Source organism: Rattus norvegicus, chromosome X (assembly GCF_021556685.1).
Source record: "Rattus norvegicus strain SHRSP/BbbUtx chromosome X, alternate assembly SHRSP_T2T, whole genome shotgun sequence".
Classification (NCBI taxonomy): Eukaryota; Metazoa; Chordata; class Mammalia; order Rodentia; family Muridae; genus Rattus; species Rattus norvegicus.
The window spans coordinates 69,296,334-69,324,136 of NC_141554.1; the positions used below are offsets into that span (position 1 = coordinate 69,296,334).

The following is a 27,803-nucleotide window of genomic DNA, read 5'->3' on the forward strand; positions in this document are numbered from 1 at the left end:
TGATTTTGAAGCAACCATTTCACCACCATGGTGGTAGTTTTCTTAAGTATCTCACAATGACACACACACATAAAAGTAGTTTCTAAATGTTTTATAGACGTGTAAGAATAGAGTGGATTCAGTTTCTCATTACTGGGTGTCTGCTATATACTGAGCAAACTATTTGTATATTGCCTCAGATATTCATGATTTATTTGAGTCTCAAAACAGTCCTGTGAAAAGATCAGAATCCACATTTTGAGGATGAAAAAGAGAGGCTCACAGAAGTGAAAATAATTTACAGATACCTCTTACAGGTGAGATGGAATTTGAATGAGGGTCGTTAACATCAATTTGTTTTCTATCAACAATGACAAAAGTTCAGAAAACAAGGAGCCAAACTGAGGGGCTGGAGGAAGGGCTTGCTCACTTAAGATAGACCAAATTCCTATTCGGTTTAGTGATTTTCTGTCTAAGACGAGCTTTGTAAAGCCAGTCTAGTTCACTAACACAGGACTAATGGGAGAGAGAGAGAGAAAAAAAAAACATTATCACATTAAAAGAGCGACTTGCAAATTCTAGGGAAAACCTTCATGCAAATTTCCCTGATTCATAAGGATTGGGTCAGAGTACCAAAGTATGCCTACAAAGTAACTGAAAGGAAGGAGGGGTTTGACTTCCTCCTTAGGTTGAAACAAGAAATTGGTGTACACTAATTAAATTATATTGAATTTCAAGTAGCCCCGAACTTGTCCTTACTCTGAATGGCTCTGCCTTTTTACTTCCTAAAGGGATTTTCTTTTTGCTTTTACCCAGCACTCATGCTCACCTTACTTATCTCGTTTTTTGTTTTCCTTTTTCCATACTAGTCCAATTTTTCTCTGCAGGCCTGCCAGCAAGAAACATGCCATAGCCCTGATGACAAATTTACACAATGATTTCATGTCTTTATTCTCATTTGATCTTCATAAGGAACCACTGAGAGACCCAAAGTATAGATTTTTACTATTTAAAAATTAGATTAGTCTCAGGAAGCTACATAATTTGCTCAGTGTCATGTGATGAATAAACAGTGAAGGCAGAAGTGGATTTTCTCTGTCTCTCTGTCTCTGTCTGTCTCTGTCTCTGTCTCTGTCTCTGTCTCTGTCTCTCTGTCTCTCTCTCTCTCTCTGTCATGAAATGTCCATGTGGTTCTAAAGGAAGTTTATGGGTTTTTTCCTTTCCTCTGCCCTTAAAGTGTATAATAAAAACCAAAGTAAAAAACATCAATGACAACTTCAGTCTCAAGGCAGAAAGATAGGAAGTCAGTAATTTAAAGGAAGAAAAACTAGTACTTACAAGATGCGTGGTAAGTTACAGATACTGTATCTTATTTAAACATAGACAGTACACACACACACACACACACACACACACACACATATATATATATATATATATATGAGAGAGAGAGAGAGAGAGAGAGAGAGAAGGTTATATAGTCCCCCCAGATTGGCTTTTAAGTTCTTGAACCTTCACCTCCATAAGTACTACTAGGATTATAGGTATGTGTCATCATAACTGCCCCAAGGTCTGGCTTACATTAAACCAAGTTTCTTCCATGAACAGAATGTCAGCCTGAAATGTATACATTTTATACCAATAAAAGTGCTTCTATATTTAGAATATGTTACCCAGTATCAGAACATTAGAATACATACATGTCTGTCATTACCATAAAGTGATGTTTTGGGCTAGGAGTACTTTCTTTGTTTGTACTACGACTTGGATTTGATTGCTAGGAACAAAGAAGGAAGGAGAAAGAGAGGAAGAGAGAGAGAGAGAGAGAGAGAGAGAGAGAGAGAGAGAGAGAGAGAGAGAGAGGGGTAAACAAAACTAAGTTTGTGATAGTGGTTGGCTTTATATTCAAACCTATTTATTCAATATTAATAATAATAGTCACTGTTACTTTTCATAACTACCTTTTGTGCATATGCAATTTTATTTGTGCTTTATACAGGTATAGATTGTTTATTTACTCTTCACAATAGCTCTATGAGACAGCGAATAGTGTTAGAGATGAAGATTCCAGTGAATCCAGGCTTCGTTTAAGAGGTGTGAGTCCAAAGCCTCTGCCCTGCTTTTAAAACATGGAAATCCAATCCATATCTTACATGACTATGAGAAATAAGGTCGCAGATATGAAAAGTACATCGTAAAGTAAAACTGCTAGGTTCTTTATTCCTCAGATTTTTGGAACATTAGTCACCACTTCCAACTTTGAATGCTTGTTCATTCTACGCTAACAGTCTGTACTAAGTCTCTCCAGACATTTCTAAAATTATCATCTAAGACTGCAGTACTGGGGCTCTTACCTGGAATTGTTTTCTCTCTAGGTAAATAAGCTGAGGACACAGCTGCCTTGCTGGTACTTCTTTGAGAAGGAAGTTTGAATGAAGTCCAGTGTACACGCAGAAGTCCACTGAGCGAAGGTCACTCCTTCCAGGTTGAGGGTCCTAAGGAATGGCTAAATGTGTTTCCAGGCATAGTATTGTGTGTAGTTACATGTGACTATACCTGTGTTTCACCAGTAAATGTGAGTATTGGCATCATGTGCGAGAAATGACTCTGAGGACTTTTTAAATACAAAATTTTTCAGTTCCACATGTCTGTGTTCCATTAGATTATAAAATTTCCATAACTTTTACCACGTCAATACTATATAGCTTGGCTCTGTATGTTTCCTTGTTCCATGGATAAGAAACTGGGGCTCATTAACGTAAAGAAACTTGCCTGAAGTCACTATTCAAACTAGTGCTAGAAGCTAGTCTGCAGCTAACAGGTGGGGACATGCATGCCTATTCATTCCTTTCACTTTAACAGTGGATGCTGTGGCCTGCCTACTAGGCCCCCTGCTCCGCATCTGCTAATAGATATATGGTCACCTGTATTCCGTGACAGCCACTCTCAAGAATTTTATAGTACAATGTAGATAGTGAAGGCAATTTCCTAGGAGACTGCAATTTCCTAGGAGACTGCAAGATACATTAACAAACTGTAGCTAAGAGAAAGAAAAAAAGGCAGACAAGCAAGCCATCAGGAACGATCTCCTGTGCTCCAAACATTGGTATTACTAAAGTCCTCTTAAGTAACTTTTTCTGATTTATTCCTCCAAGGCTGATACTAAACTTATGTTCCACGTGAGTTTAACATAGCTGTTAAATAATAACCAGCTTATATAACCAATCAGTGGGGAGACATGTTTCTGCATGAACTTGCTCCCCCACCCCCAAAGACATGCCTATCTTTACACCTAGGGCTTTCTGCCAGTCATAATATGGAGGCTGGTGATTAATATTTACATGATTGCTGTTATGGAAAAGCCTGAGAGCTCAGATTTAAAAAGTCTTTAAGTTTGATTTTAATCATAGTTTAAGTGTCTGGGCCTACTTAGCATAAATACCTGTGCCCTTCTTAGCTACCTGTGAATCTGTGCATTCCTTTTAATATTTTGTGATAGTAGGGCTTGGATTAATTAATCAACTAACTAATTGATTTTTAAAAGTTTCTTTTCTTTATGTAGCCCAGGATGGGCTTGAATATATAAACCTCCTGCCTCAATTCCTTTGTCTCAACCTCTTGAGTACTGAAATTAGTGGTTCACCACCACACCCAGGAAACTGAATTTCTAGTTTGGAGTAATAGTCCATATTACTTATGCTTTGAGTTGAATATTTAATGAAACAGGTTGTTTAATGCACTGAACATGGTGTTTTGCCTTTAGTCACATCTCACTGAAACATAGTTATTATCAAGGTTATCTCCTTGTATGATTATCTCTCTGTTTCTAAAGTAAACGTAGCCACATGCAATTGCATATTTTAGAATGCTTGCAGTTTTTCTAGCTGTACCTATTCCTGTGAGCATATGCAGGGTTACCCAGCATATACATGTTAGTGTGCAAATGCATTTTTGTGCCCACATACATCTCAGGTGCTGGAATTATATTTCCTGGAATTAAATTTCAACTCTAATTTCTGTTAACTAAGATGGCCTTGGGCAAATTGCTTTACATCTGTTTCCAATTCCTCCACTAGACCATGGGGAATAATGGCATCTACTTCATAGGGTGGTTGCAAGGCTTAAAATTTTGATTTGTATTAGATGGTTAGAACGATCCCACCATAGACACAATGAATATCTATTTACTGTTGTTGTTATTCCAAAGGTGGCTGTGTCTCGATGTTGACAATGTGATTGCATGTGGATTTAAGTAAATTCATGTGTGCCCATATGAACGTTTATGTTTATGGTTCTGGTCACTATGTATGGTATGACTTAGTACCTTCGGCCCAGGTTCAAGAATTCTAATCTTCTTGCTTAAAACAATGAAGTAAGAGGATAGAAAGCTGAGTATGGCAGTGAATCATGATGGGACCAGGGAAGTGAGTTTATGTACCGAATTGGGAACCAGTGGAGAATCTAAGATGTTCAAACAACTTCCCTCACATACTTTTATTTCATTTTTCTCTATTTTTTATCATTTTAAAGCCAAAAATGAAACATTTACAAAATGTCTGTAAATTCTATATTGCGCAGCATATTTTCAGAAACTGAATTCATCCAAATAAATAGAATACAGATAAAAGAACAGAACATGGCCTCTTCCCTTCCTAGTCACTGATCTTTGCCTCAAGGGTGAAAATTATCTTCATTTTTTTATAGTGTTAAGGATGGAACCCAAGAACTAATGTACAGTGTGTAGTATACAACTGAGCTGTTTTTACTTCTCTCCTTAATTTTAACAGAACAGATTTACTTTCTGTAATTTGCCCTTTACCTGAATGAAATCATCCAATGTATATGCTTTTGTATTTTTCTTTAGGGTTGCCTTTACCAATCTGCCCATTGTGTTGTGCATAGTTTCAGCTTGTTCATTACTACTGCCTTTTTGAATTCCATTGCATAAATAAAATGCAATTTACTCAACCATTTCAATATTGATTGACATTTTGGCTGTATTCGTTTTGGGTCTATGAATATTCCAGCAAATGTCCTTTGATGTTTTCCTCACATGTTTCTAAATATGATTTATTGATTATGGGAAGTAGCAGCTATGAGTCATTTTTTGCTTAAGGGAAAAGGGACAAAGGAAGAATTACTAAGTTCATTAAGATACCAAGTCAGTCAGTATGGTCTAATCATCATTCTGATGACTGTTTCCTGGTTTGAGGGTCAGAGTTCGTTCTTTCTTCCATACTGCTGAAAGAACAGAATTCAGGTTTCTCTTCTGAAGGAAGCAATACATGAATAGTAGTACGGGTGAATTTTTAACTTTGTTCTCTAACAGCCTATATATATAGAGGCCACTGGATATTTGCTGGCCTGAATGGAATCTAGTGAGGTTATAATACAGAACAACAATGGCAACAGCAACAAAATCTTGGGTTAATTGGGTTTTGCTTTTCAGCCATTTCCTCTGTTTCTTGCTGCTATAATTTTCCAGACACATGCAAAATTCCTTTGTTCTCTTTTTATCTTTTGTTTCCTTCAAACCAGCAGATACCATTCCCTGTTTCTCAAAGTACTGTGGGCCATGAAGGCAGGCCATCTTCTCTGGGCTTTACTGTTGATGCACTCCTTGTGTTCTCTACCAACTGACGGGGCCATTCGAAACTACTACCTGGGCATCCAGGATATACAGTGGAACTATGCTCCCAAAGGAAGAAATGTCATCACAAATCAGACTCTGAACAATGACACGTAGGTTTCCTCTCATGTATTATTAGAGGTAGAGAAGAAAAAGAACATTCTTGCAGTTCAAGAGCTAGTCTTTTGGGGGTCCTTTCTTAGGATATCATAGCATCCAGTTTCCAGTCTCTTTGGACCACACATGCAACAAAAGGTTCATGGAAACAATGTTGACTCAGCATCCAACATCCCATTCCAAGTTTTATTTTTCAGCAATGAAGCACCTTAGCATTTTTAGATTCCTAATGATAAGTACATATTTCTTTGCATCTAAGATGGGATTCATAATGCCAACCTATCAACAGCTGTTTGGTTTATTTTAAATGAAAGATATATAGTATTTATAAGACATGTATAGTGAAATTGTGCTTTGGTACCCTGGTAGAACTACCCTAATTCTAGATATGTGAAAAAGTCTTACAAGCAAGGAAATGGCAGTAACAGATAACTTGTAGATAAGAGCTCTAGGAGAGATGCCATACTCTATATCTACAAATATGTCATCTAATTCCTGAAATATCTATAGGAAGTATGAATTTCATCAATATTGTGATATGGAGATAGAACCTAGGATCTTGTACACTTTACCACTGAGCAACATGTAAACATAAGCTGCCTTGCTTTCATAGATGAGAAAACAGGCTCATGAAAGTCAAGTGACTATAGCTAGTAAATGGAGGAGCTGGTGGGGGGTCAAATATCTGTAAAGTGGATGTGTACTTGATTCTGTTTTTAACCATTGTACCCCTCACATTAAAGTTACCTCTCTTCTCTTCTCTTCTCTTCTCTTCTCTTCTCTTCTCTTCTCTTCTCTTCTCTTCTCTTCTCTTCTCTTCTCTTCTCTTCCACTACAGTCTCTAATCCTCTGTTCCCCCTTCCATCTCTCTCTTTTTCCCTCCCACCCTATCTTTTTATTTCTTACTTTTTGAGACAAAGTCTTATTTATACTCTTGGACAGGATATTCTGAACTTCACTATGTAACTCTTGCTATATTTGAACTCATGAAAGTCTTCCTGCTCCAGCCTGCCTAACAATAGAAAGGTTGAACATTTCTTGACCTTAGAAACTGGTTAATGCTTCACCAAAAGTTAAGAGAAAATGAGTGAGTGTATTATAGCATCTTTTGCAATGGCGGTTCACTTATCTCTCCAAAGCCCAAAGTTTACCATCTTAAAGTATTAACAACTTTGGTTTTCTCTTTCTGTTTTCATAGTCCTAGTATAAAACTTAAAACCTCATATATTGTAGGAAAGTGTTCTCTAACACTGAGATGTATGGTTAGCATAAGCTGTCTTTTGATACAAACTATTCGTTCAGCTTTGAAGTCAAAACTCTTCTATTAATCTTTCTCTGAAAGAATAAAAAACAATTACTCACCTTAATGATTTCAAGTAATAGCATTGAACTTTGGTAATTTTCTAGGTGCTATCCTAAAGATTCCTGAAGTTTTAGTTTACTTCTTTTTTCTCATGGTTCTAAGAATCAAATCCAAGACCATGTTCACATGCACTTTAGCACCAAGACCTAAAACATAAAATTCTTTTTGTCACAACAACTTTCAAGGTCAAATCCTGTGATTACCTTCATTTGGAAGACAGTGAGATTATATACATTGAAGTTACTTGGAAGATGGTGAAATTACGTATGTAGAAGTTAAAGCAGCTTGTCCAATGTTTCAAAAATCTAAAAATGGAGTAGATGACATTTAATCCAATGTGGCCTGGCTCAAAGCCTGTGGTCATGATCACTGTGATCATTTGTTCTCCATATATAGCAGCGTGATGCTAAAAGTTACCCGAATGAGGAATTGACCATTTAAAAAGTTGTTATACCGCTGGTTGTCTCTTTGTCACTATATATTTGTTTGCACTATGTAAGAGTGACTCTTTGGATGTTAAAAGTTGGTGAAATATCAGCAATTTTGCATGCTTCAACTTTCTCCTTCACATTACATTTTCACAAGTGCAATTGTTAGCATTCTCTGGAGAAGAAACTTCCAGTTGTTTGAAGATGGTAGAAAGGTTGTAATTCTGTCTTGTATTTTCTCAGAGTGGCTTCCAGCTTCCTAAAGTCTGGCAAAAACAGGATAGGGGGTACTTACAAGAAGACTGTCTATAAGGAATACAGTGATGGCACATACACCAATGAAATAGCCAAGCCTGCCTGGTTGGGCTTCCTAGGACCACTGTTAAAGGCTGAGATGGGGGATGTCATCCTGATCCACCTGAAGAATTTTGCCAGCCGGCCTTATACCATTCACCCTCACGGTGTTTTCTATGAGAAGGACTCAGAAGGTAAAGCAACCCACCTTTTCTTTCTTATATTTCTACAAAGTATTGCTTTTCCTTTATGGCTATCTGAAAAGGAAGAGCTTGGAACAAGAGTTACCCCTCTCGACATTTTCTTAGTCTTTTGAACAGAACCTTGTTCTGTGCTTGAGGATAATTTAGAACTCATGATTCTCCTTCCTAGGTCTCCTGAGTGCTTGGATACTATCATACCCAATCCAAAATAGCTCTTTTCTTTTCCTTTCTGTTCTGTCCTGTCCTGTCCTGTCCTGTCCTGTCCTGTCCTGGCCTCCCCTCCCCTCCCCTCCCTTCCCCTCTCCTCTCCTCTCCTCTCCTTCGGTCTTTCTTTCCTTCCTTCCTTCCTTCCTTCCTTACTTCCTTCCTTCCTTCCTTCCTTTCTTTGCCAACATTGAAGCAAGCTTTATTAAATACTGTCCAAGACCATGGAGACTGGCCAGGGATTCCTAGATTATTTTTCCAAATTATATTAGTCAGGGGTTTATAAAGACAAAACCCACAAGGCTATGTACTTCCTGCATTCATCCAATCATGGGCAAACATACATCCAGACGTGCTTCCTGCCTATGTATCTGTCATCTATGTGTGATCAAGCATACATCCTGTGCAATTAGTGAAACTGGATAGCTTTTTTTCTTACTTACTGATTTACCATAACAAAACTTTTCTCAGAGTAAACATAGTTATGTACTAATATCAGTGCTGTTTACATCCATTGTGTGATTTGGAGAAGTTGCACATCTCTGTGCTCCAGATGCTATATCAGAAATATGGAAACAGTTCCTTTTTTTATTATTACAAGGAACTAATAGTAAGTCTACTGAGCATTTGAATATGCTTTTGAGAGAAAAGTTCTATAAAAGCAATGGAATGCTATTCTGAGTCCACAGCCTTCTAAAAAGTCTATTTTTTTAAAAAGGGTATTCAGTGTATTCTTTAGCATCTCCTAACATTTGAAGCACAATGGCCTAAAACAAATATTGTAGTTAGTGAGAGAATTAAATTGGGAAGTCAGAAGCTCTTGAGATGAAGATGCAGAGAAAAGGAACCCTTTTATACTGTTGAAAGGAAGGTAAATTATTATAGCCATTGCATATAGTTATATGTAATTCCTACAACTAGAACTATGTTACTGCCCAGAAATCCTATTGCTAGGTATAAATCCAAAGAAAATTATATCAACATGTTTAAGAGACATGTAATCTCATGATTATTATAGCACTATTCACAATAGTAATGTTATATAATTATCTTAAATGTCCATCTACAGATGAATAGACAAAAAACGGTAAGGATATGGGGAGTAGATTTGCAAGACTCTGCTGTATCCCATCCCCAGAACTGCAATATATTGCATTAACATATACATATATACATTAATCTATTATGATACATTAATTGACCTTAGGATAAAAGAGAAATTGTTTTATGACAACATGGAGTGATCTAGAAGGACACCATGTTAAGTGAACTAAAACAGCTATAGAAATATAAATGCCATATGATTCCTTTATGTATGGAATCTAAAATAGTTGTTATCAGAGACATTAAGAATAACAGTTATCAGAGGCTGGGGCAAAGAAAGGATAAGAGTGGGGAGAGATTACTCAAAATTCAATGCCACAAATAAGAAGAATAAACTTTGGTGTTCTATGGCATGCTAGGGTAGCATATATATCTAAAACACTTTGGAAATCATAACAAAGTAAATATTACTATGGTGATACGTGTGTGTGATTTTCACGCTTAGGAGGAAGAGGCTGTTAGGATAATGAGTTCCCTATATCAAACCATCAAACACCTCCTTTTAGTAAGTCAAAATTGTTAGAAACAGTAATCTTAAATGTAAAGAAATAAAAATACTTTCATTTTTATTTTCTCTACAAGGAGAAAGTAAGCCCGCTAATCATTAAATTGATTTTAATTTAAAACTCTTTGATTGTCAGCTGTATGCATTTCAAGGTGAGTGTTTGAAAAGTAGGACTCCCTATACCCTTAGACTGGGTCTCCTTATATACCCACACTGGTATCTTAACTGGAGATCCTCCAACTTCTGAGTGTTAATAGAACTGTACTGTCATGATTTTTTCTGAATATAGCTCTTCCCAAGTGATTTCTATTTTCATCAGAATTCTTTTATTTATTTTAATTTTACTTAATTTTATGTTTTAAAAAATAAATTATCAAATTCACCTCTCACCACTCATCCCCTCTCCTCCAATACCTTCCCTATCCTCACATTGCTATTCCTTCTTCCCAACTTCATGCACTCTATTCTTAAAGTCAACTCAGTACTCCACTTAGCGCTGCCAGTATGTGCATGGATAGAGGGCCATTAACTGGAGCATCAGTAGCCTCTCAAAGGCCACATTCCGAAGTAAATAGACTCTCCTTTCTCAGAAGCCATCATTTGCCATTAGCTCTTCAAATAAGGGTAGAACTTCATGATTATCCTTCATTCCATTCGTGCTTGCATTTTGCTTGGCTTGTTCTTTTGTGGATCTTATACATCCAATTTCTACTACTGTGAATTCATGTGTGCAACTGCCTTCGGATGCCCAGAAAACATCTTTAAAGCCAACAAAGAAGGTTCTTCAGTAGTATGTGGCCATCAATACAGAGACCTAAAACTGATCAATATGCAGAAAATTAGGAACTGAGGAGTGCTCAGATCTAATTGGGACATCTATACTGTATCCCATTCCCCAGAGCTTATGAATCAATGAGGAAGAGGGTACAAAATGATTGTAGGATCCAGAGGTAATGCATGATGTACAGTGGTTTGTTTCTCTCTTTTGCCCATTGTTGATGCGAGAACTGAGGTGAGAAACACTGTAGTATTGAACCTGTGAATGTAACGTTCCTCAAGACTTAAGTATCTGACATATCTCAAATATTTTTATATTTTCTAACATAATTTAATTTTTTATTCTTGTTTATGTGTATATGGTGTGTGTGTGTGTGTGTGTGTGTGTGTGTGTGTGTGTGTGTGTCAGTGTCGCAGTATACATGTTGATAACAACTTTGTGGAGATAGTTGATTTTTTCTGGCTTTACATGGGTCCTAGGGATTGAATTCAGGTCACCAGGCTTGTCAGTAAGTGCCTTTACCCACTCAGTGATATTACTGACTCATGTCTTCTTTTTTATCTATATCTGCTATCCTCCTAACTGGTATTAGACATGGACATTTTTATTTTCTAGGCTCACTATACCCAGATGGATCTTCTGGTTATCTGAAAGCTGATGATTCTGTTCCCCCTGGGGGAAGCCATGTCTACAACTGGAGTATTCCAGAAGGTCATGCACCCACTGAAGCAGACCCAGCCTGCCTCACCTGGATTTACCACTCTCATGTAGATGCTCCACGAGACATTGCAACTGGTCTCATTGGACCTCTTATCACCTGTAAAAGAGGTACTTACTCACACAACAAGCCATAAGATACAGTTTGGGACATCTCTGGGAAGCAGTGAGATATTTGAATTAAAAACGTATTGAGTAGCAACCTGAGCGATAGCTATTTATTAGCCTGCCAAACTCTCTTTCCACTGTTGTGTAGATTTCATTGTCTTTATAAAACACTCCCCAAACCTTCCAACTGCTTTTCTGTTGTTCCTTATTTTATTTTTAAAATTCAAGTTAGTGATGATGGCAGCCAGCACATATTTGAGTAAGTTAAGTGATAAGAACTTAGGAACGGATTTGGCTGATTGATGTATAATGGTTATTCTCAAGGATTAGTCATGTTTGAAGATCATGGGATTGCAGGTTGAAGATACAGACAAGGGTGATAGGAGGAAATTATTTTAGGACATGTATTTCCCTCATTTATGTAATAGGTTCACCTGGCAAACTTGAAAATGAAAGGTAGCATCAGAAACCTTTTCTGTTGTTGGCTCCTATCCTCTCTCTACCTATTTCTTCTTATGAGAAACACTTGTAGCCTATTATCAAAGATCACTTTTTATGCTTGTCCAGGGACTCTGGATGGTAACTCCCCACCTCAAAGGAAGGATGTGGACCATAATTTCTTCCTCCTCTTCAGTGTGATAGATGAGAACCTTAGCTGGCACCTTGATGACAACATTGCTACTTACTGCTCAGACCCTGCCTCAGTGGACAAAGAAGATGGACCATTTCAAGACAGCAATAGGATGCATGGTGAGCTAGGAGGAAGTGACTGCATTGTGAAAATGAAGGCTCTTATGGAGATTTTCCACTAGGCATAGGATTTGTTGTGCTCATTCACAAAGACGAAGAGTAGGTGGAAAGACCAAGGGCATGTTACCTTTCTGTTTTGTCTGGAAATATTGAGGCTCATAACATTTTGAATCGAAAAATAGCTCAACTCGAATCTCACTTCTTATCTCTCCAGTTATAGGCTCTGCACTTGCCTTTAAGGGTATCTTTCTCATAGTGTAAAATAGCCAAGATTATTGATTATGAATCATATACAATATATTTAGTCACTGAATGAGTTGTACATTCATATAAATAATATTGCCTTGGTTTTAAAAGAATGCAAGATAGCAGAATTATCTACTTTCTGGAGAAATTGACCATTTTCCTGATGTTGTACTTTTGGTTTATATTTATTTTTTTAAATTGGGAGTGCACGAATACAGTCCCGTTACTACAAATTATGCAGAGTTTCACATATTTGGGGTCAGCACATCCAGAGCACAATGGGTAATTGGCTTATACTAGAAAAGAATTGATTATATCAATTAAATTAAAGATAAAAGTACAGAACCCCAAGTCTTGAGCAGAGAATTGATTTTAGGAATAGGTATATCCTGACATTGTTTTTGCTAGGTTAAAGGAATGCATCCAAAGTGAAAAAAGGGAGCTGAAATCTCAGTGGCAAGATATAAAAGATAGATTGGGTAGTCTAAATTTATTTTGGGTTTTTATAAAAATGGATTACAGTAGCCATGATAGTCAGGTAATATAACACTCATACTGTGGTAACTTCAGAATGAAACTAGCCAGAAAGGAAAGAATGGTTTGGAAAACATTTCACAGAGCTTCCTCAGATGGCTGGATTTGGAATATTGATTTTATTACCTTATAAATGTGTAGTTCTTAGATAGAAGTAATTTAGAAGCTCTTAGAAGAACCTTCACTTCTTTATGTCTTAGTTTTCTCAGTTTTTGAATACAACCAATGATATTTGCCTACTAATTTTAGTCATTCATAATGTTTAAATGCAATAGAGCATATGTTCAGTATAGTGTACTCTTTAGAACTTCATTTGAATGTTATCCACTCTTACTGTCCGATGGTAAGGTTTTTCCCTATTAATCCGTCATTTCCTAATTTCGGATTTTGTTTTTCTGCAGCAATCAATGGGTTTGTCTTTGGGAACTTACCCGAGTTGAGCATGTGTGCGCAGAAGCATGTGGCCTGGCACTTGTTTGGCATGGGCAATGAGATAGATGTCCATACAGCTTTCTTCCACGGACAGACACTGAGTATCCGTGGACACCGCACTGATGTTGCTCACATTTTTCCAGCCACCTTTGTGACTGCTGAGATGGTGCCCCAGAAGTCTGGAACCTGGTTAATTAGCTGTGTGGTGAACAGTCACTTGAAAAGTAAGACCTACCATTTTCACTCTTGGAAAAGATGAGGGAAGTGTCGTTAATGGTCAGTAGGAAGCACGGCTTCTAGTTCAGAGCCATCTATCTAATAGGTCTTTTAGCATTCTTGGTGTAAATAACTAAACTGAAGTGAGATATTTAGGTTATTTCTTTCCTCTGCCATTAACATGCTGGGTAAATTTAGAAAAAAAATGAGTTTAACCTTCCAGATAAAATTTCACACAAAACTACCTAGGAATGAATAGGCAGAGTTTTAAACTTCATTTTTTTCTGAGAAGGTTAAGGGATAGGTTTCAGAAGTATTTTCAGTTAGTTGAATATATAAGAAAATCATTGTATAGTGTCATTGAGTAGTGACCCCATAGTAAGGATACTGTAGCATTTGGTCTGGAAGACTTTGGAGAAAGAAAGTGGTTAATGTAATATCATAGCATCTCGAGGGTTATCCTCGGAAAGAAAAGATATAAAAGAAAATGGAAAGAACACTAGATAAGTGATTTTTGAGTTTTGAGGTTTAATGAAATATTCACTATACACCAATGGGCAAGTGTCTTTCTAATTTTATACTTCATCTAAATAGTCTGTAGATAGCTTAGTTCATACTTTCTAGAATTACTTGATATATTATGAATTATGAGGGTATTGGGAAAGTCTCATATGACTATGTAACACTGGGTCAGAACAGGAGGGGATCTATATATACTGGTATATTTGGGTAGCTGGATTGATATTCATGCTCCAGTGACTGAAGTCTGCCTTTGGCATCATAGGTGCTTGGGAAAGGGGCAAGATGTTTACTGGGGTTAGGGATGCAGCATAATAGTAGAGCAAGCAAGAGCATTGGATTCAAGACAGCATGACTTCACATCCTGGCTCTGTCACTTTGGGAAATCTTAAGGAAGGCAATAATGGTTTTTACCTCAAAAAGTTTTATTGAAATTTCAGAAATATTAAGCTTAAAATTTCTAAGGGAGTAATGTGTCAGAAAAAAAATGAGCACTTGACTTCTGTAACTGAAGGTAAGTTCTTAAGTATAATGTTTTCTGCCAATTATAGCTACATAATTTTGGAAAGTTACATAACCTCTTTGATTTTTATTTTTCTCCATCTTGAAGGAGGGCAGTAAAAGTGTTTCATAGGTATTTGGAAATTTAGATGAAGACAGAATGGGCACTTGGCACAATATTTGATATACGTGTTCATCAGAAATTAATATATCTTAAAGTAAAATAAAATAAACAAAACAAATATTGCTTGTGTTACCTTATACTTCAGGCTTCTAATATGGGTGGAAAAGTTTCCTTAGGAGTTTTTAAGACAAAAAAAGGTACTGGAGCTGAGCAGCATGCATATATTTTTAAGGAGATATAGATATATAAAATCTGTTATTATTATGTTTCAATGTACTATTAGCCATATTTGGGACTATCTACAAACTAAATTTTCTGAAAATTACAGATATAAAGCATTATCTCCATTTATGGGAGTGGCTCATTATTTTCTTTGCTTCCCAGTTTATAAATAATGTAGGCTTCTTTTAAACTTGATGCACATTCCTCCTGAGGTAGACATCTCATTGTCTTCATTTAGAAAACAAATGTGCTCAGATTGAGGCCTTACCTAAGGTCTCATAGATATTAATACATATTTGGCTTAAACTTAGATCTCCTGACTCAAGATTCTATGCTGGTGCTGCCATATAGATGTTTTCAAATACATGAATGAGATCTAGTAAATGTGTCAGTGATTGCCTGGGCTCACTCTATTAGCCAGAATCTTAAGGAGTCAGGAAAAGTGGTACATTTGGAAATAGAGGTAAAAAGACTAGGAGAAAATGAAAGGAGACAAAACAAGGAAGAGTATATACTCTAAGTAGGGATCCTAACAGTACAAAGAGAAAGCTATGTGGTTTTTTTCTAGGTGGCATGCAGGCCTTCTACAAGGTTGATTCTTGTTCCATGGACCCACCCGTGGAGCAGCTCACAGGCAAAGTTCGTCAGTACTTCATTCAAGCCCATGAGATTCAATGGGACTATGGTCCAATAGGGCATGATGGCAGAACTGGGAAGAGTTTGAGAGAGCCAGGAAGGTAAGAGGCAGAAGGCTCCTGTCCCTACACCTAGCCAAATACCTGTTATACCCCTTGAAATCTCTACTTAGGTGATCACAATTTTGCCTAGATGCAATTGCTATTACCATCCATTTCCCTGTGGCTTTCTCCTTTGCAGTATGTAGCCAGCTCTTTGCAAGGTTAGACCATATCTTCAATGTTTCAAATAGAATTGAAGTTGTTCTCACTGGTCTACATGGCCACATTTAAAAGGGAAAGAGCCTAGGTGGTACCAGTTCCTCATCAATTGAAATGACTTTTCTTTTTTTTCAATCTATTATTTGCTTTTCTCCTTCTTTTCTTCTTTTAATCTGAACACGGGTATAAAAAAGCAGTTTGAGAAATTTATGGGAGAAGAGGCTGCTTGTGGCGAGTCCATGTTCATCCTTTTGTAGGAACATCTCCAGAATCCTTTTTTTTCTTTTTAATACATGAAGCACATTTACAAAAGTGAAAGCAGGAAGTTAGTTATTTACTTGGTTGCTAGACCTGGGTTCTAACTCATTGGGTCATTGACAATGCCAGTTCCTTCACAGAGGTGGCATTTGGAAGATGACTGGGGCAAAACATTGGAAAGATATGCAGATGGCTTAGGGCAGAATCAAGGGAGTATTGGACAGATTGATGTGGGTTGACTGGAAGGTGAAATGTAGTACCCGGATTGAGATTCATTCACTCTAACTGCATAGAAATCATGGATAGGCATCTTTGCTTCCTTTCCATGTTTGACAGCAGCAAGTGATGGTAACAAACAGAAGTAACAGAAGTATCACCCTCTTATATTGCAGTCCTTAAACTGGCATTAGATGCTGGAACACTTAGTAGCACAGAGTATACAGAATTTTGGCCATTGGCAACAGTTAATTTTATGTATCTTATTCAAGAATCCGAGGCCTTTGACTCTAAAGATTTGGGAGTTCTTTGTGAGGCGATTGCTAACCAGAGACTCCATGGGTTCTTTGTCATGGCTTCGTTTAGCCCCCTCTCTCAGGTTTTCTAGTTCCATTTCATGTCTTCTTTCTGAACTGACTGTCTTCAAACCATTCAGTGGCTTCTTCATCTGTCATTGTTCTCTGTAAACACTTGTGGTATCAATCTCTATATGCTGGAACCAGGGTGCACCAGAGGCACCTGCTGACCGACGGCTGCTTGTGAGTCAGTGCTATTCAGAGACTGGACTTGGGGCATGGTAGGGATTTCTTAGGAATAGTGCATTTCTTCTCACTGAAAATAGAATCCTGAAGATTTGTGCTGATATGTGGGACCCCACCTGAAACTGTCAGATACTCTGCAGCTGTGATGTTGGCCCTGTTAGGTAAATCCAGGCCTTGTGTACTGCTAATATGCAGGTGTAAGGCTTCCACAAATACTACTTATTCAGTTATCAAATGGCATTTTCCAGTGTTCTCTACTGGGAATCCTGGCCCTGGGATCTCAAATTAGGTACTGGTTGCAAATAGATCTTTTGGGAGCTCCATCTGGATGGCACCAGCTTCTGGGACTGCCTTCAAGGCTGTTGTCAAGCAACCATGAAAGCAGCAGCACTTATTAGTTGGAAGCTTGGTGCTTAGAAATGCATACTGGGAGCAGCTCTCTGCTCCCAGACCCGGTGAGAGAGAGACCCAACCGCCTGGTCAGGTGGGCACTCCTGAGGCTGCAGAGCGGAAGAGACCACCAACACTGCTCACCTCTGCCCACATCCCTGGCCCAAGAGGAAACTGTATAAGGCCTCTGGGCTCCCGTGGGGGAGGGCCCAGGAGCGGCAGGACCCCTGTGCCTGAGACACCACCGGAACCTGAAAGAAACAGACCGGATAAACAGTTCTCTGCACCCCAATCCCGTGGGAGGGAGAGCTAAACCTTCAGAGAGGCAGACAAGCCTGGGAAACCAGAAGTGACTGCTCCCTGCACACACATCTCGGACGCCAGAGGAAAAAGCCAAAGACCATCTGGAACCCTGGTGCACTGAAGTTCCCGGAAGGGGCGGCACAGGTCTTCCTGGTTGCTGCCGCTGCAGAGAGCCCGTGGGCAGCACCCCACGAGCGAACCTGAGCCTCGGGACCACAGGTAAGACCAAATTTTCTGCTGCAAGAAAGCTGCCTGGTGAACTCAAGACACAGGCCCACAGGAACAGCTGAAGACCTGTAGAGAGGAAAAACTACACGCCCGAAAGCAAAACACTCTGTCCCCATAACTGACTGAAAGAGAGGAAAACAGGTCTACAGCACTCCTGACACACAGGCTTATAGGACAGTCTAGCAACTGTCAGAAATAGCAGAACAAAGTAACACTAGAGATAATCTGATGGCGAGAGGCAAGCGCAGGAACACAAGCAACAGAATCCAAGACTACATGGCATCATCGGAGCCCAATTCTCCCACGAAAGCAAACACGGAATATCCAAACACACCAGAAAAGCAAGATCTAGTTTCAAAATCATATTTGATCATGATGCTGGAGGATTTCAAGAAAGACATGAAGAACTCCCTTAGAGAACAAGTAGAAGCCTACAGAGAGGAATCGCAAAAATCCCTGAAAGAATTCCAGGAAAACATAAATAAACAAGTAGAAGCCCATAGAGAGGAGACACAAAAATCCCTGAAAGAATTCCAGGAAAACACAATCAAACAGTTGAAGGAATTAAAAATGGAAATAGAAGCAATCAAGAAAGAATACATGGAAACAACCCTGGATATAGAAAACCAAAAGAAGAGACAAGGAGCTGTAGATACAAGCTTCACCAACAGAATACAAGAGATGGAAGAGAGAATCTCAGGAGCAGAAGATTCCATAGAAATCATTGACTCGACTGTCAAAGATAATGTAAAGCAGAAAAAGCTACTGGTCCAAAACATACAGGAAATCCAGGACTCAATGAGAAGATCAAACCTAAGGATAATAGGTATAGAAGAGAGTGAAGACTCCCAGCTCAAAGGACCAGTAAATATCTTCAACAAAATCATAGAAGAAAACTTCCCTAACCTAAAAAAAGAGATACCCATAGACATACAAGAAGCCTACAGAACTCCAAATAGATTGGACCAGAAAAGAAACACCTCCCGTCACATAATTGTCAAAACACCAAACGCACAAAATAAAGAAAGAATATTAAAAGCAGTAAGGGAAAAAGGTCAAGTAACATATAAAGGGAGACCTATCAGAATCACACCAGACTTCTTGCCAGAAACTATGAAGGCCAGAAGATCCTGGACTGATGTCATACAGACCCTAAGAGAACACAAATGCCAGCCCAGGTTACTGTATCCAGCAAAACTCTCAATTAACATTGATGGAGAAACCAAGATATTCCATGACAAAACCAAATTTACACAATATCTTTCTACAAATCCAGCACTACAAAGGATAATAAATGGTAAAGCCCAACATAAGGAGGCAAGCTATACCCTAGAAGAAGCAAGAAACTAATCGTCTTGGCAACAAAACAAAGAGAATGAAAGCACACAAACATAACCTCACATCCAAATATGAATATAAAGGGAAACAATAATCACTATTCCTTAATATCTCTCAATATCAATGGCCTCAACTCCCCAATAAAAAGACATAGATTAACAAACTGGATATGCAACGAGGACCCTGCATTCTGCTGCCTACAGGAAACACACCTCAGAGACAAAGACAGACACTACCTCAGAGTGAAAGGCTGGAAAACAACTTTCCAAGCAAATGGTCAGAAGAAGCAAGCTGGAGTAGCCATTCTAATATCAAATAAAATCAATTTCCAACTAAAAGTCATCAAAAAAGATAAGGAAGGACACTTCATATTCATCAAAGGAAAAATCCACCAAGATGAACTCTCAATCCTAAATATCTATGCCCCAAATACAAGGGCATCTACATGCGTAAAAGAAACCTTACTAAAGCTCAAAACACACATTGCACCTCACACAATAATAGTGGGAGATTTCAACACCCCACTCTCATCAATGGACAGATCATGGAAACAGAAATTAAACAGTGATGTCGACAGACTAAGAGAAGTCATGAGCCAAATGGACTTAACGGATATTTATATAACATTCTATCCTAAAGCAAAAGGATATACCTTCTTCTCAGCTCCTCATGGTACTTTCTCCAAAATTGACCATATAATTGGTCAAAAAACGGGCCTCAACAGGTACAGAAAGATAGAAATAATCCCATGCGTGCTATCGGACCACCACGGCCTAAAACTGGTCTTCAATAACAATAAGGGAAGAATGCCCACATATACATGGAAATTGAACAATGCTCTACTCAATGATAACCTGGTCAAGGAAGAAATAAAGAAAGAAATTAAAAACTTTTTAGAATTTAATGAAAATGAAGATACAACATACTCAAACTTATGGGACACAATGAAAGCTGTGCTAAGAGGAAAACTCATAGCGCTGAGTGCCTGCAGAAAGAAACAGGAAAGAGCATATGTCAGCAGCTTGACAGCACACCTAAAAGCTCTAGAACAAAAAGAAGCAAATACACCCAGGAGAAGTAGAATGCAGGAAATAATCAAACTCAGAGCTGAAATCAACCAAGTAGAAACAAAAAGGACCATAGAAAGAATCAACAGAACCAAAAGTTGGTTCTTTGAGAAAATCAACAAGATAGATAAACCCTTAGCCAGACTAACGAGAGGACACAGAGAGTGTGTCCAAATTAACAAAATCAGAAATGAAAAGGGAGACATAACTACAGATTCAGAGGAAATTCAAAAAATCATCAGATCTTACTATAAAAACCTATATTCAACAAAATTTGAAAATCTTCAGGAAATGGACAATTTCCTAGACAGATACCAGGTATCGAAGTTAAATCAGGAACAGATAAACCAGTTAAACAACCCCATAACTCCTAAGGAAATAGAAGCAGTCATTAAAGGTCTCCCAACCAAAAAGAGCCCAGGTCCAGACGGGTTTAGTGCAGAATTCTATCAAACCTTCATAGAAGACCTGATACCAATATTATCCAAACTATTCCACAAAATTGAAACAGATGGAGCCCTACCGAATTCCTTCTACGAAGCCACAATTACTCTTATACCTAAACCACACAAAGACACAACAAAGAAAGAGAACTTCAGACCAATTTCCCTTATGAATATCGACGCAAAAATACTCAATAAAATTCTGGCAAACCGAATTCAAGAGCACATCAAAACAATCATCCACCATGATCAAGTAGGCTTCATCCCAGGCATGCAGGGATGGTTTAATATACGGAAAACCATCAACGTGATCCATTATATAAACAAACTGAAAGAACAGAACCACATGATCATTTCATTAGATGCTGAGAAAGCATTTGACAAAATTCAACACCCCTTCATGATAAAAGTCCTGGAAAGAATAGGAATTCAAGGCCCATACCTAAACATAGTAAAAGCCATATACAGCAAACCAGTTGCTAACATTAAACTAAATGGAGAGAAACTTGAAGCAATCCCACTAAAATCAGGGACTAGACAAGGCTGCCCACTCTCTCCCTACTTATTCAATATAGTTCTTGAAGTTCTAGCCAGAGCAATCAGACAACAAAAGGAGATCAAGGGGATACAGATCGGAAAAGAAGAAGTCAAAATATCACTATTTGCAGATGACATGATAGTATATTTAAGTGATCCCAAAAGTTCCACCAGAGAACTACTAAAGCTGATAAACAACTTCAGCAAAGTGGCTGGGTATAAAATTAACTCAAATAAATCAGTTGCCTTCCTCTATACAAAAGAGAAACAAGCCGAGAAAGAAATTAGGGAAATGACACCCTTCATAATAGACCCAAATAATATAAAGTACCTCGGTGTGACTTTAACCAAGCAAGTAAAAGATCTGTACAATAAGAACTTCAAGACACTGAGGAAAGAAATTGAAGAAGACCTCAGAAGATGGAAAGATCTCCCATGCTCATGGATTGGCAGGATTAATATAGTAAAAATGGCCATTTTACCAAAAGCAATCTACAGATTCAATGCAATCCCCATCAAAATACCAATCCAATTCTTCAAAGAGTTAGACAGAACAATTTGCAAATTCATCTGGAATAACAAAAAACCCAGGATAGCTAAAGCTATCCTCAACAATAAAAGGACTTCAGGGGGAATCACTATCCCTGAACTCAAGCAGTATTACAGAGCAATAGTGATAAAAACTGCATGGTATTGGTACAGAGACAGACAGATAGACCAATGGAATAGAATTGAAGACCCAGAAATGAACCCACACACCTATGGTCACTTGATTTTTGACAAAGGAGCCAAAACCATCCAATGGAAAAAAGATAGCATTATCAGCAAATGGTGCTGGTTCAACTGGAGGGCAACATTTAGAAGAATGCAGATCGATCCATGCTTATCACCCTGTACAAAGCTTAAGTCCAAGTGGATCAAGGACCTCCACATCAAACCAGACACACTCAAACTAATAGAAGAAAAACTAGGGCAGCATCTGGAACACATGGGCACTGGAAAAAATTTCCTGAACAAAACACCAATGGCTTATGCTCTAAGATCAAGAATCGACAAATGGGATCTCATAAAACTGCAAAGCTTCTGTAAGGCAAAGGACACTGTGGTTAGGACAAAACGGCAACCAACAGATTGGGAAAAGATCTTTACCAATCCTACAACAGATAGAGGCCTTATATCCAAAATATACAAAGAACTCAAGAAGTTAGACCGCAGGGAAACAAATAACCCTATTAAAAAATGGGGTTCAGAGCTAAACAAAGAATTCACAGCTGAGGAATGCCGAATGGCTGAGAAACACCTAAAGAAATGTTCAACATCTTTAGTCATAAGGGAAATGCAAATCAAAACAACCCTGAGATTTCACCTCACACCAGTGAGAATGGCTAAGATCAAAAACTCAGGTGACAGCAGATGCTGGCGAGGATGTGGAGAAAGAGGAACACTCCTCCATTGTTGGTGGGATTGCAGACTGGTAAAACCATTCTGGAAATCAGTCTGGAGGTTCCTCAGAAAATTGGACATTGAACTGCCTGAGGATCCAGCTATACCTCTCTTGGGCATATACCCGAAAGATGCCTCAACATATAAAAGAGACACGTGCTCCACTATGTTCATCGCAGCCTTATTTATAATAGCCAGAAACTGGAAAGCACCCAGATGCCCTTCAACAGAGGAATGGATACAGAAAATGTGGTACATCTACACAATGGAATATTACTCAGCTATCAAAAACAACGAGTTTATGAAATTCGTAGGCAAATGGTTGGAACTGGAAAATATCATCCTGAGTGAGCTAACCCAATCACAGAAAGACATACATGGTATGCACTCATTGATAAGTGGCTATTAGCCCAAATGCTTGAATTACCCTAGATCCCTAGAACAAACGAAACTCAAGACGGATGATCAAAATGTGAATGCTTCACTCCTTCTTTAAATGAGGAAAAAGAATACCCTTGGCAGGGAAGGGAGAGGCAAAGATTAAAACAGAGACTGAAGGAACACCCATTCAGAGCCTGCCCCACATGTGGCCCATACATATACAGCCACCCAATTAGACAAGATGGATGAAGCAAAGAAGTGCAGACCGACAGGAGCCGGATGTAGATCTCTCCTGAGAGACACAGCCAGAATACAGCAAATACAGAGGCGAATGCCAGCAGCAAACCACTGAACTGAGAATAGGTCCCCTATTGAAGGAATCAGAGAAAGAACTGGAAGAGCTTGAAGGGGCTCGAGACCCCAAAAGTACAACAATGCCAAGCAATCAGAGCTTCCAGGGACTAAGCCACTACCTAAAGACTATACATGGACTGACCCTGGACTCTGACCCCATAGGTAGCAATGAATATCCTAGTAAGAGCACCAGTGGAAGGGGAAGCCCTGGGTCCTGCTAAGACTGAACCCCCAGTGAACTAGTCTATGGGGGGAGGGCGGCAATGGGGGGAGGGTTGGGAGGGGAACACCCATAAGGAAGGGGAGGGGGGAGGGGGATGTTTGCCCGGAAACCGGGAAAGGGAATAACACTCGAAATGTATATAAGAAATACTCAAGTTAATAAAAAAAAAAAAAAGAAAAAAAAAAAAACTGAGACATGTTAGAACTAACTCTCAGTATCCTTCAGAAGATAATAGCACTGTTCAAGTTAAAACTCAACAAATTAGTGTATCTGGCCAAATATTTCCATATTCATGTACATATATCAAAAATTGAAGTATATCATCATAAATCATATTAATACAATCAATTTGATACGTATGCACATATATATGCATACATGCATACAATGACTCATTCATGTGGTAAAACTCAAACCAGTCAAACATAGATTGTATTAATACAATGACCAATATGAAACTAAGGGTTACACTAAATTAAGCAGAAAAGCATTCCTTTAAATCCATCACTCTCTTCTTTCAATCTAACTAGATCTAGTTAAGTTTTCTCAAAATATGAATCAACAAAATGATATACTCAAAATGTGTTTAGTAGAAAGTGCTGAAATAGTTTATGTCTGGAAAACTATTTAAATGCTGTCTTTCGTGAAAATAGGGTTGCTAAATATAGTATTCACTCATCAAATTAATTATCATCATTTCAGACTGTCCCATGTGCATTCCCGTTCCCTGTCTATTAGCTTAGTGTAGTACACGAAAGTCCCTGTTGAATGGTAGAATCCCAAGTCGAGATGAGCACAAGGATGAAAATAGAATTATACAAATAAAAAGTGTGAATTTTGCATTTAAAAAAAAAAAAAGAAATGCATACTGGGCTGTTCAGGAGGAACCCAGTATCAGGGATCAGAAGCAACACAGGGAGGAAAGGTGGTGATAAGCAGTGTTAGGTTTATACAGTGACTGTGGGTGGCACTGGATGATACTGTATTCAAGCTATACCTGTGTAGATTATTCATCTCTCACACACTGGTCTTATGATCAAGTTATTGTCAAAGGCAGGAAATTGTTCAACTACCAACCAGGCTGTGCATGAGGCCCATGGTATCAATGTTTATCTCACGGAAGACACATTTATTAGTTTAGACTATCGTCACTGCCAATTCTTCATGCTACAACTTCAGACCACATAAGAAAAAACAGTCAAAAGCACCACTTGGACGAAATGTTTGCTTGGAGCTAATACTGCAATACAGCTGAGGAAGAACAGTATGGTATCCTGCAGTTGACTTTCTGAGTAAGTCTAGGCTGCTGATTCCATAGTCTGAGGCGATGCATTTGGACCAATCATAGACATTTGTTTTGGTAATCATAACTCCAGTTTACAACAACCCCAGTCATTTGGGCTGTGTTTAAGATCAGTCTTAGTACTGTCCCCTCATGGAAAGTGACACTGTTTCACTACAGTGGAAATGGTTTTTCAAGACTTCTGATTACAAAACATCTGGAACAAACTATTTCAGACAGTCTTGGCTAGAACTGTACCTCAAGGAGCCAGGACAATCAGCTATAATCTTGTGTCTCAAAGCATGCATAGTTGGTGCTGGTACAAGTATAGTCTGGTTGGATGTTAAACTGGCACTCCTTTTTCTCATGGCAAGCAAGTCATTTAATAGTTGCTAATTAGAAAGTCAGATTGGCTCCTTCCCAATGTTTTTGCTTGTTTCTTCGAAAATGAATAGCAGAAGGGCTCACATGATAAATTTATAGTGTTTGTTGCCAGTAATAACAGTGACTTTTATTTTATATTTTACTTTTTAATATGTTCTTACAGGTATAAATACTGTATGTTAGGTGTATAATTCCCACCATGTTTTTTCCTAACCTCCTCTTAATCACTCCTTTCCTCTTCCATTAGTATTCTTTATTTCCCCAAACAGTTAATTCCACTTCTTTCTGATTCTACTTTTCTGTTCTATATATGTGCACGATCTTAGGTGGCTGTAAAATCTAGAAAACACAGAGGATAGAAAACATACAATATAGGTTGTTCTGAAACTAGTTTAATTTGATTAATATGATTCTCCTAATCGTATCCATTCTTTTGCCATTAGTGCAACTTCATTCTTGTGGCTGTAACAATTCCATTGTGTATACCGTATACATCCCATACTTTCCTTACCCACTCCTGTATTGTTGAGCACATAAAGTAGTTTCATAGGTAAGCTACTGTGCACAATGATTCAGTAAACACTGATGGGCAAGTTTGTCTGTGATATGTGGATTTGTGCTCCTTTGGTACAGCTGGTTATATGATAGATCTACTTCTAGGTGTTGTTTTCTTTTACTTTTGAAACTACTCCTTACCGATTTCCATAGTGGCTAGACTGGGTCACATTACAACCTATGGTATATAAAATTCCCTTGTGTTCACACCTGAATGAACACTTCTTGTGTTGAGGGCTGATATTCTACTGGAGGTAAGATGGAAACTCAGTGACGTTTTGAATTACGTTTCTGGGATAACATGAGGAAGAGTGTGTTTATTATATATGTTTATTGTCCATTTGCATTTCATCATTTGAAAACTGTACAGGGGCTGAGTATATGGGTCAGTTGGGAGTAATATTTGCTTTTCAAGTATGAGGATCTGAGTTTGAATTTCTAGCGTCTGTTTGTGCTTATAAACCCTAACAATGGGGAGTATGGACAGATAGATCTAAAAAGTTGTCTATCCTAGTGAAGGGACAAGATGCTGTCTCAAGGCCATGAGGTGAGATGACAAGAGAGGAAGACACTGTCCTTCTCTGGACTCTGCATGTACACACATGGGCATATGTACTCACATACTTACATGCATTACATGTATATACAACACAGCACACACATTAAAGAGCTGCATTTTTAAAAGAGAATTTGTCTATTCATTTCATTAGCTAGCTTATTGATTGGATTGCTTGAGTTTTTAATTTCTTGTGGGTTTTTTTAATTTATTCTATCTATTAATCCTTTGTGAAATGTCAGCTTGCAGGGTTTATGTACACTTAGTTATCTGTTTCTGTTGCTGTACAGAATTTTTTAAACTTCATGTTTCCGTTTCTCAGTGTCAGCCTTTATATTCTGAATGACTGTAGTTCTCAGAAAGCCATTATCTATGGCTATACGGTTTTAATATTTTCCTTTCTTTACCCTCTAGCAGTTTCAGAAATTTGTGTCTTACATTAAGCTCTTTGGTTCGTTTGTAGTTGATTTTGTGCAGGTTGAAAAACAGAAATCTAATTTCATCTTCTTCATGTGAGCATCCAATTTTGCTAGTATTAGTTGTTGAGAAGTTTGTCTTTTTTCCACCATTTATCTTTGACATCTTTATATAAATTCAAGGGGCTGTAATGAGTGGGTGGGCTTGTATGTGGATTTTGATTCTGCTCTACTTATCTGCATGTCTGTATTTGTTGCAGTATTATTCTGATCCTGTTTTTATTTTAAATGATTGTATGACTTTTAATTTTTTTACCTTTTGAGATTATAGTCCTTTTCCTCCCCCCAAATCCTTCCACGTTCCTTGCTCTTTAAAATCCATGCTTTTCCTTTAATAATTATTACTATAAGTTTGTAAAGCAATTTGAAATAAGTTATTTGGATACATCTAGCAGTGTGTGTGTGTGTGTGTGTGTGTGTGTGTGTATGCATGCACGTGCGTGCGTGCATGTGTGCGTTCGTTCAGAATTTCTTTGGTGATCTGGGATCTTTTATGCTTCCAAATGAATTTTAATATATTTTCCTGTTTCTGTGTAGGGCGATAAAATTTTGGTGAACATTGTATTGAATCTATAGATTGCTTTTGGTAGCATGGTCATTTTCACAATATTAATTCTTCCTTTTGATGAGCATGTGAGTTGATTTCATCTTCTGGAGTAATATTGACTTTCTTTCTTGAGTATTTAAAAGTTTACATTGTAGAGATTGTTTGCTTCCTTGGTTACATTTATTCCAAAGTAATTTTGGAGGCAATTTTGAATGGGATTGCTTTCTTGATGTCTTTCTCAGCATGTTCACTGTTGATGTATAGGTAGACTACTGATTTTTATGTGTTAATTTGCATATGTTGAAGCACCACTGCATTCCTGGAATCATGGCAATAACATATTTTGTGTGTTATTGAATTCCATTTGTGAGTATTTTATTAAGAAATGTAGTGTCTATGCATAACAACAAG

At 38.0% G+C, this 27,803-nt stretch overlaps 1 protein-coding gene across 19 annotated transcripts in view; it reads left to right on the top strand.

The window, feature by feature from the left end:
• Positions 1-27,803, top strand: part of Heph (hephaestin) — a 246,995-nt gene that overhangs the window by 147,586 nt on the left and 71,606 nt on the right. For 9 of the 19 annotated variants that reach the window (XM_087598985.1, XM_087598988.1, XM_087598984.1 and 6 more), the window contains 7 exons: positions 2,355-2,554; positions 5,521-5,721; positions 7,760-8,004; positions 11,220-11,432; positions 11,997-12,179; positions 13,361-13,615; positions 15,542-15,710. In XM_087598985.1, the coding sequence (XP_087455111.1) occupies positions 5,555-5,721; positions 7,760-8,004; positions 11,220-11,432; positions 11,997-12,179; positions 13,361-13,615; positions 15,542-15,710 (1,232 nt within the window). In that variant the 5' untranslated portion in view covers positions 2,355-2,554; positions 5,521-5,554. Of the gene's footprint in view, positions 1-2,354; positions 2,555-5,517; positions 5,722-7,759; positions 8,005-11,219; positions 11,433-11,996; positions 12,180-13,360; positions 13,616-15,541; positions 15,711-27,803 lie in introns of those variants that run through there. The other 10 variants (XM_087598989.1, XM_087598990.1, XM_087598991.1 and 7 more) reach the window with 5 other exon arrangements.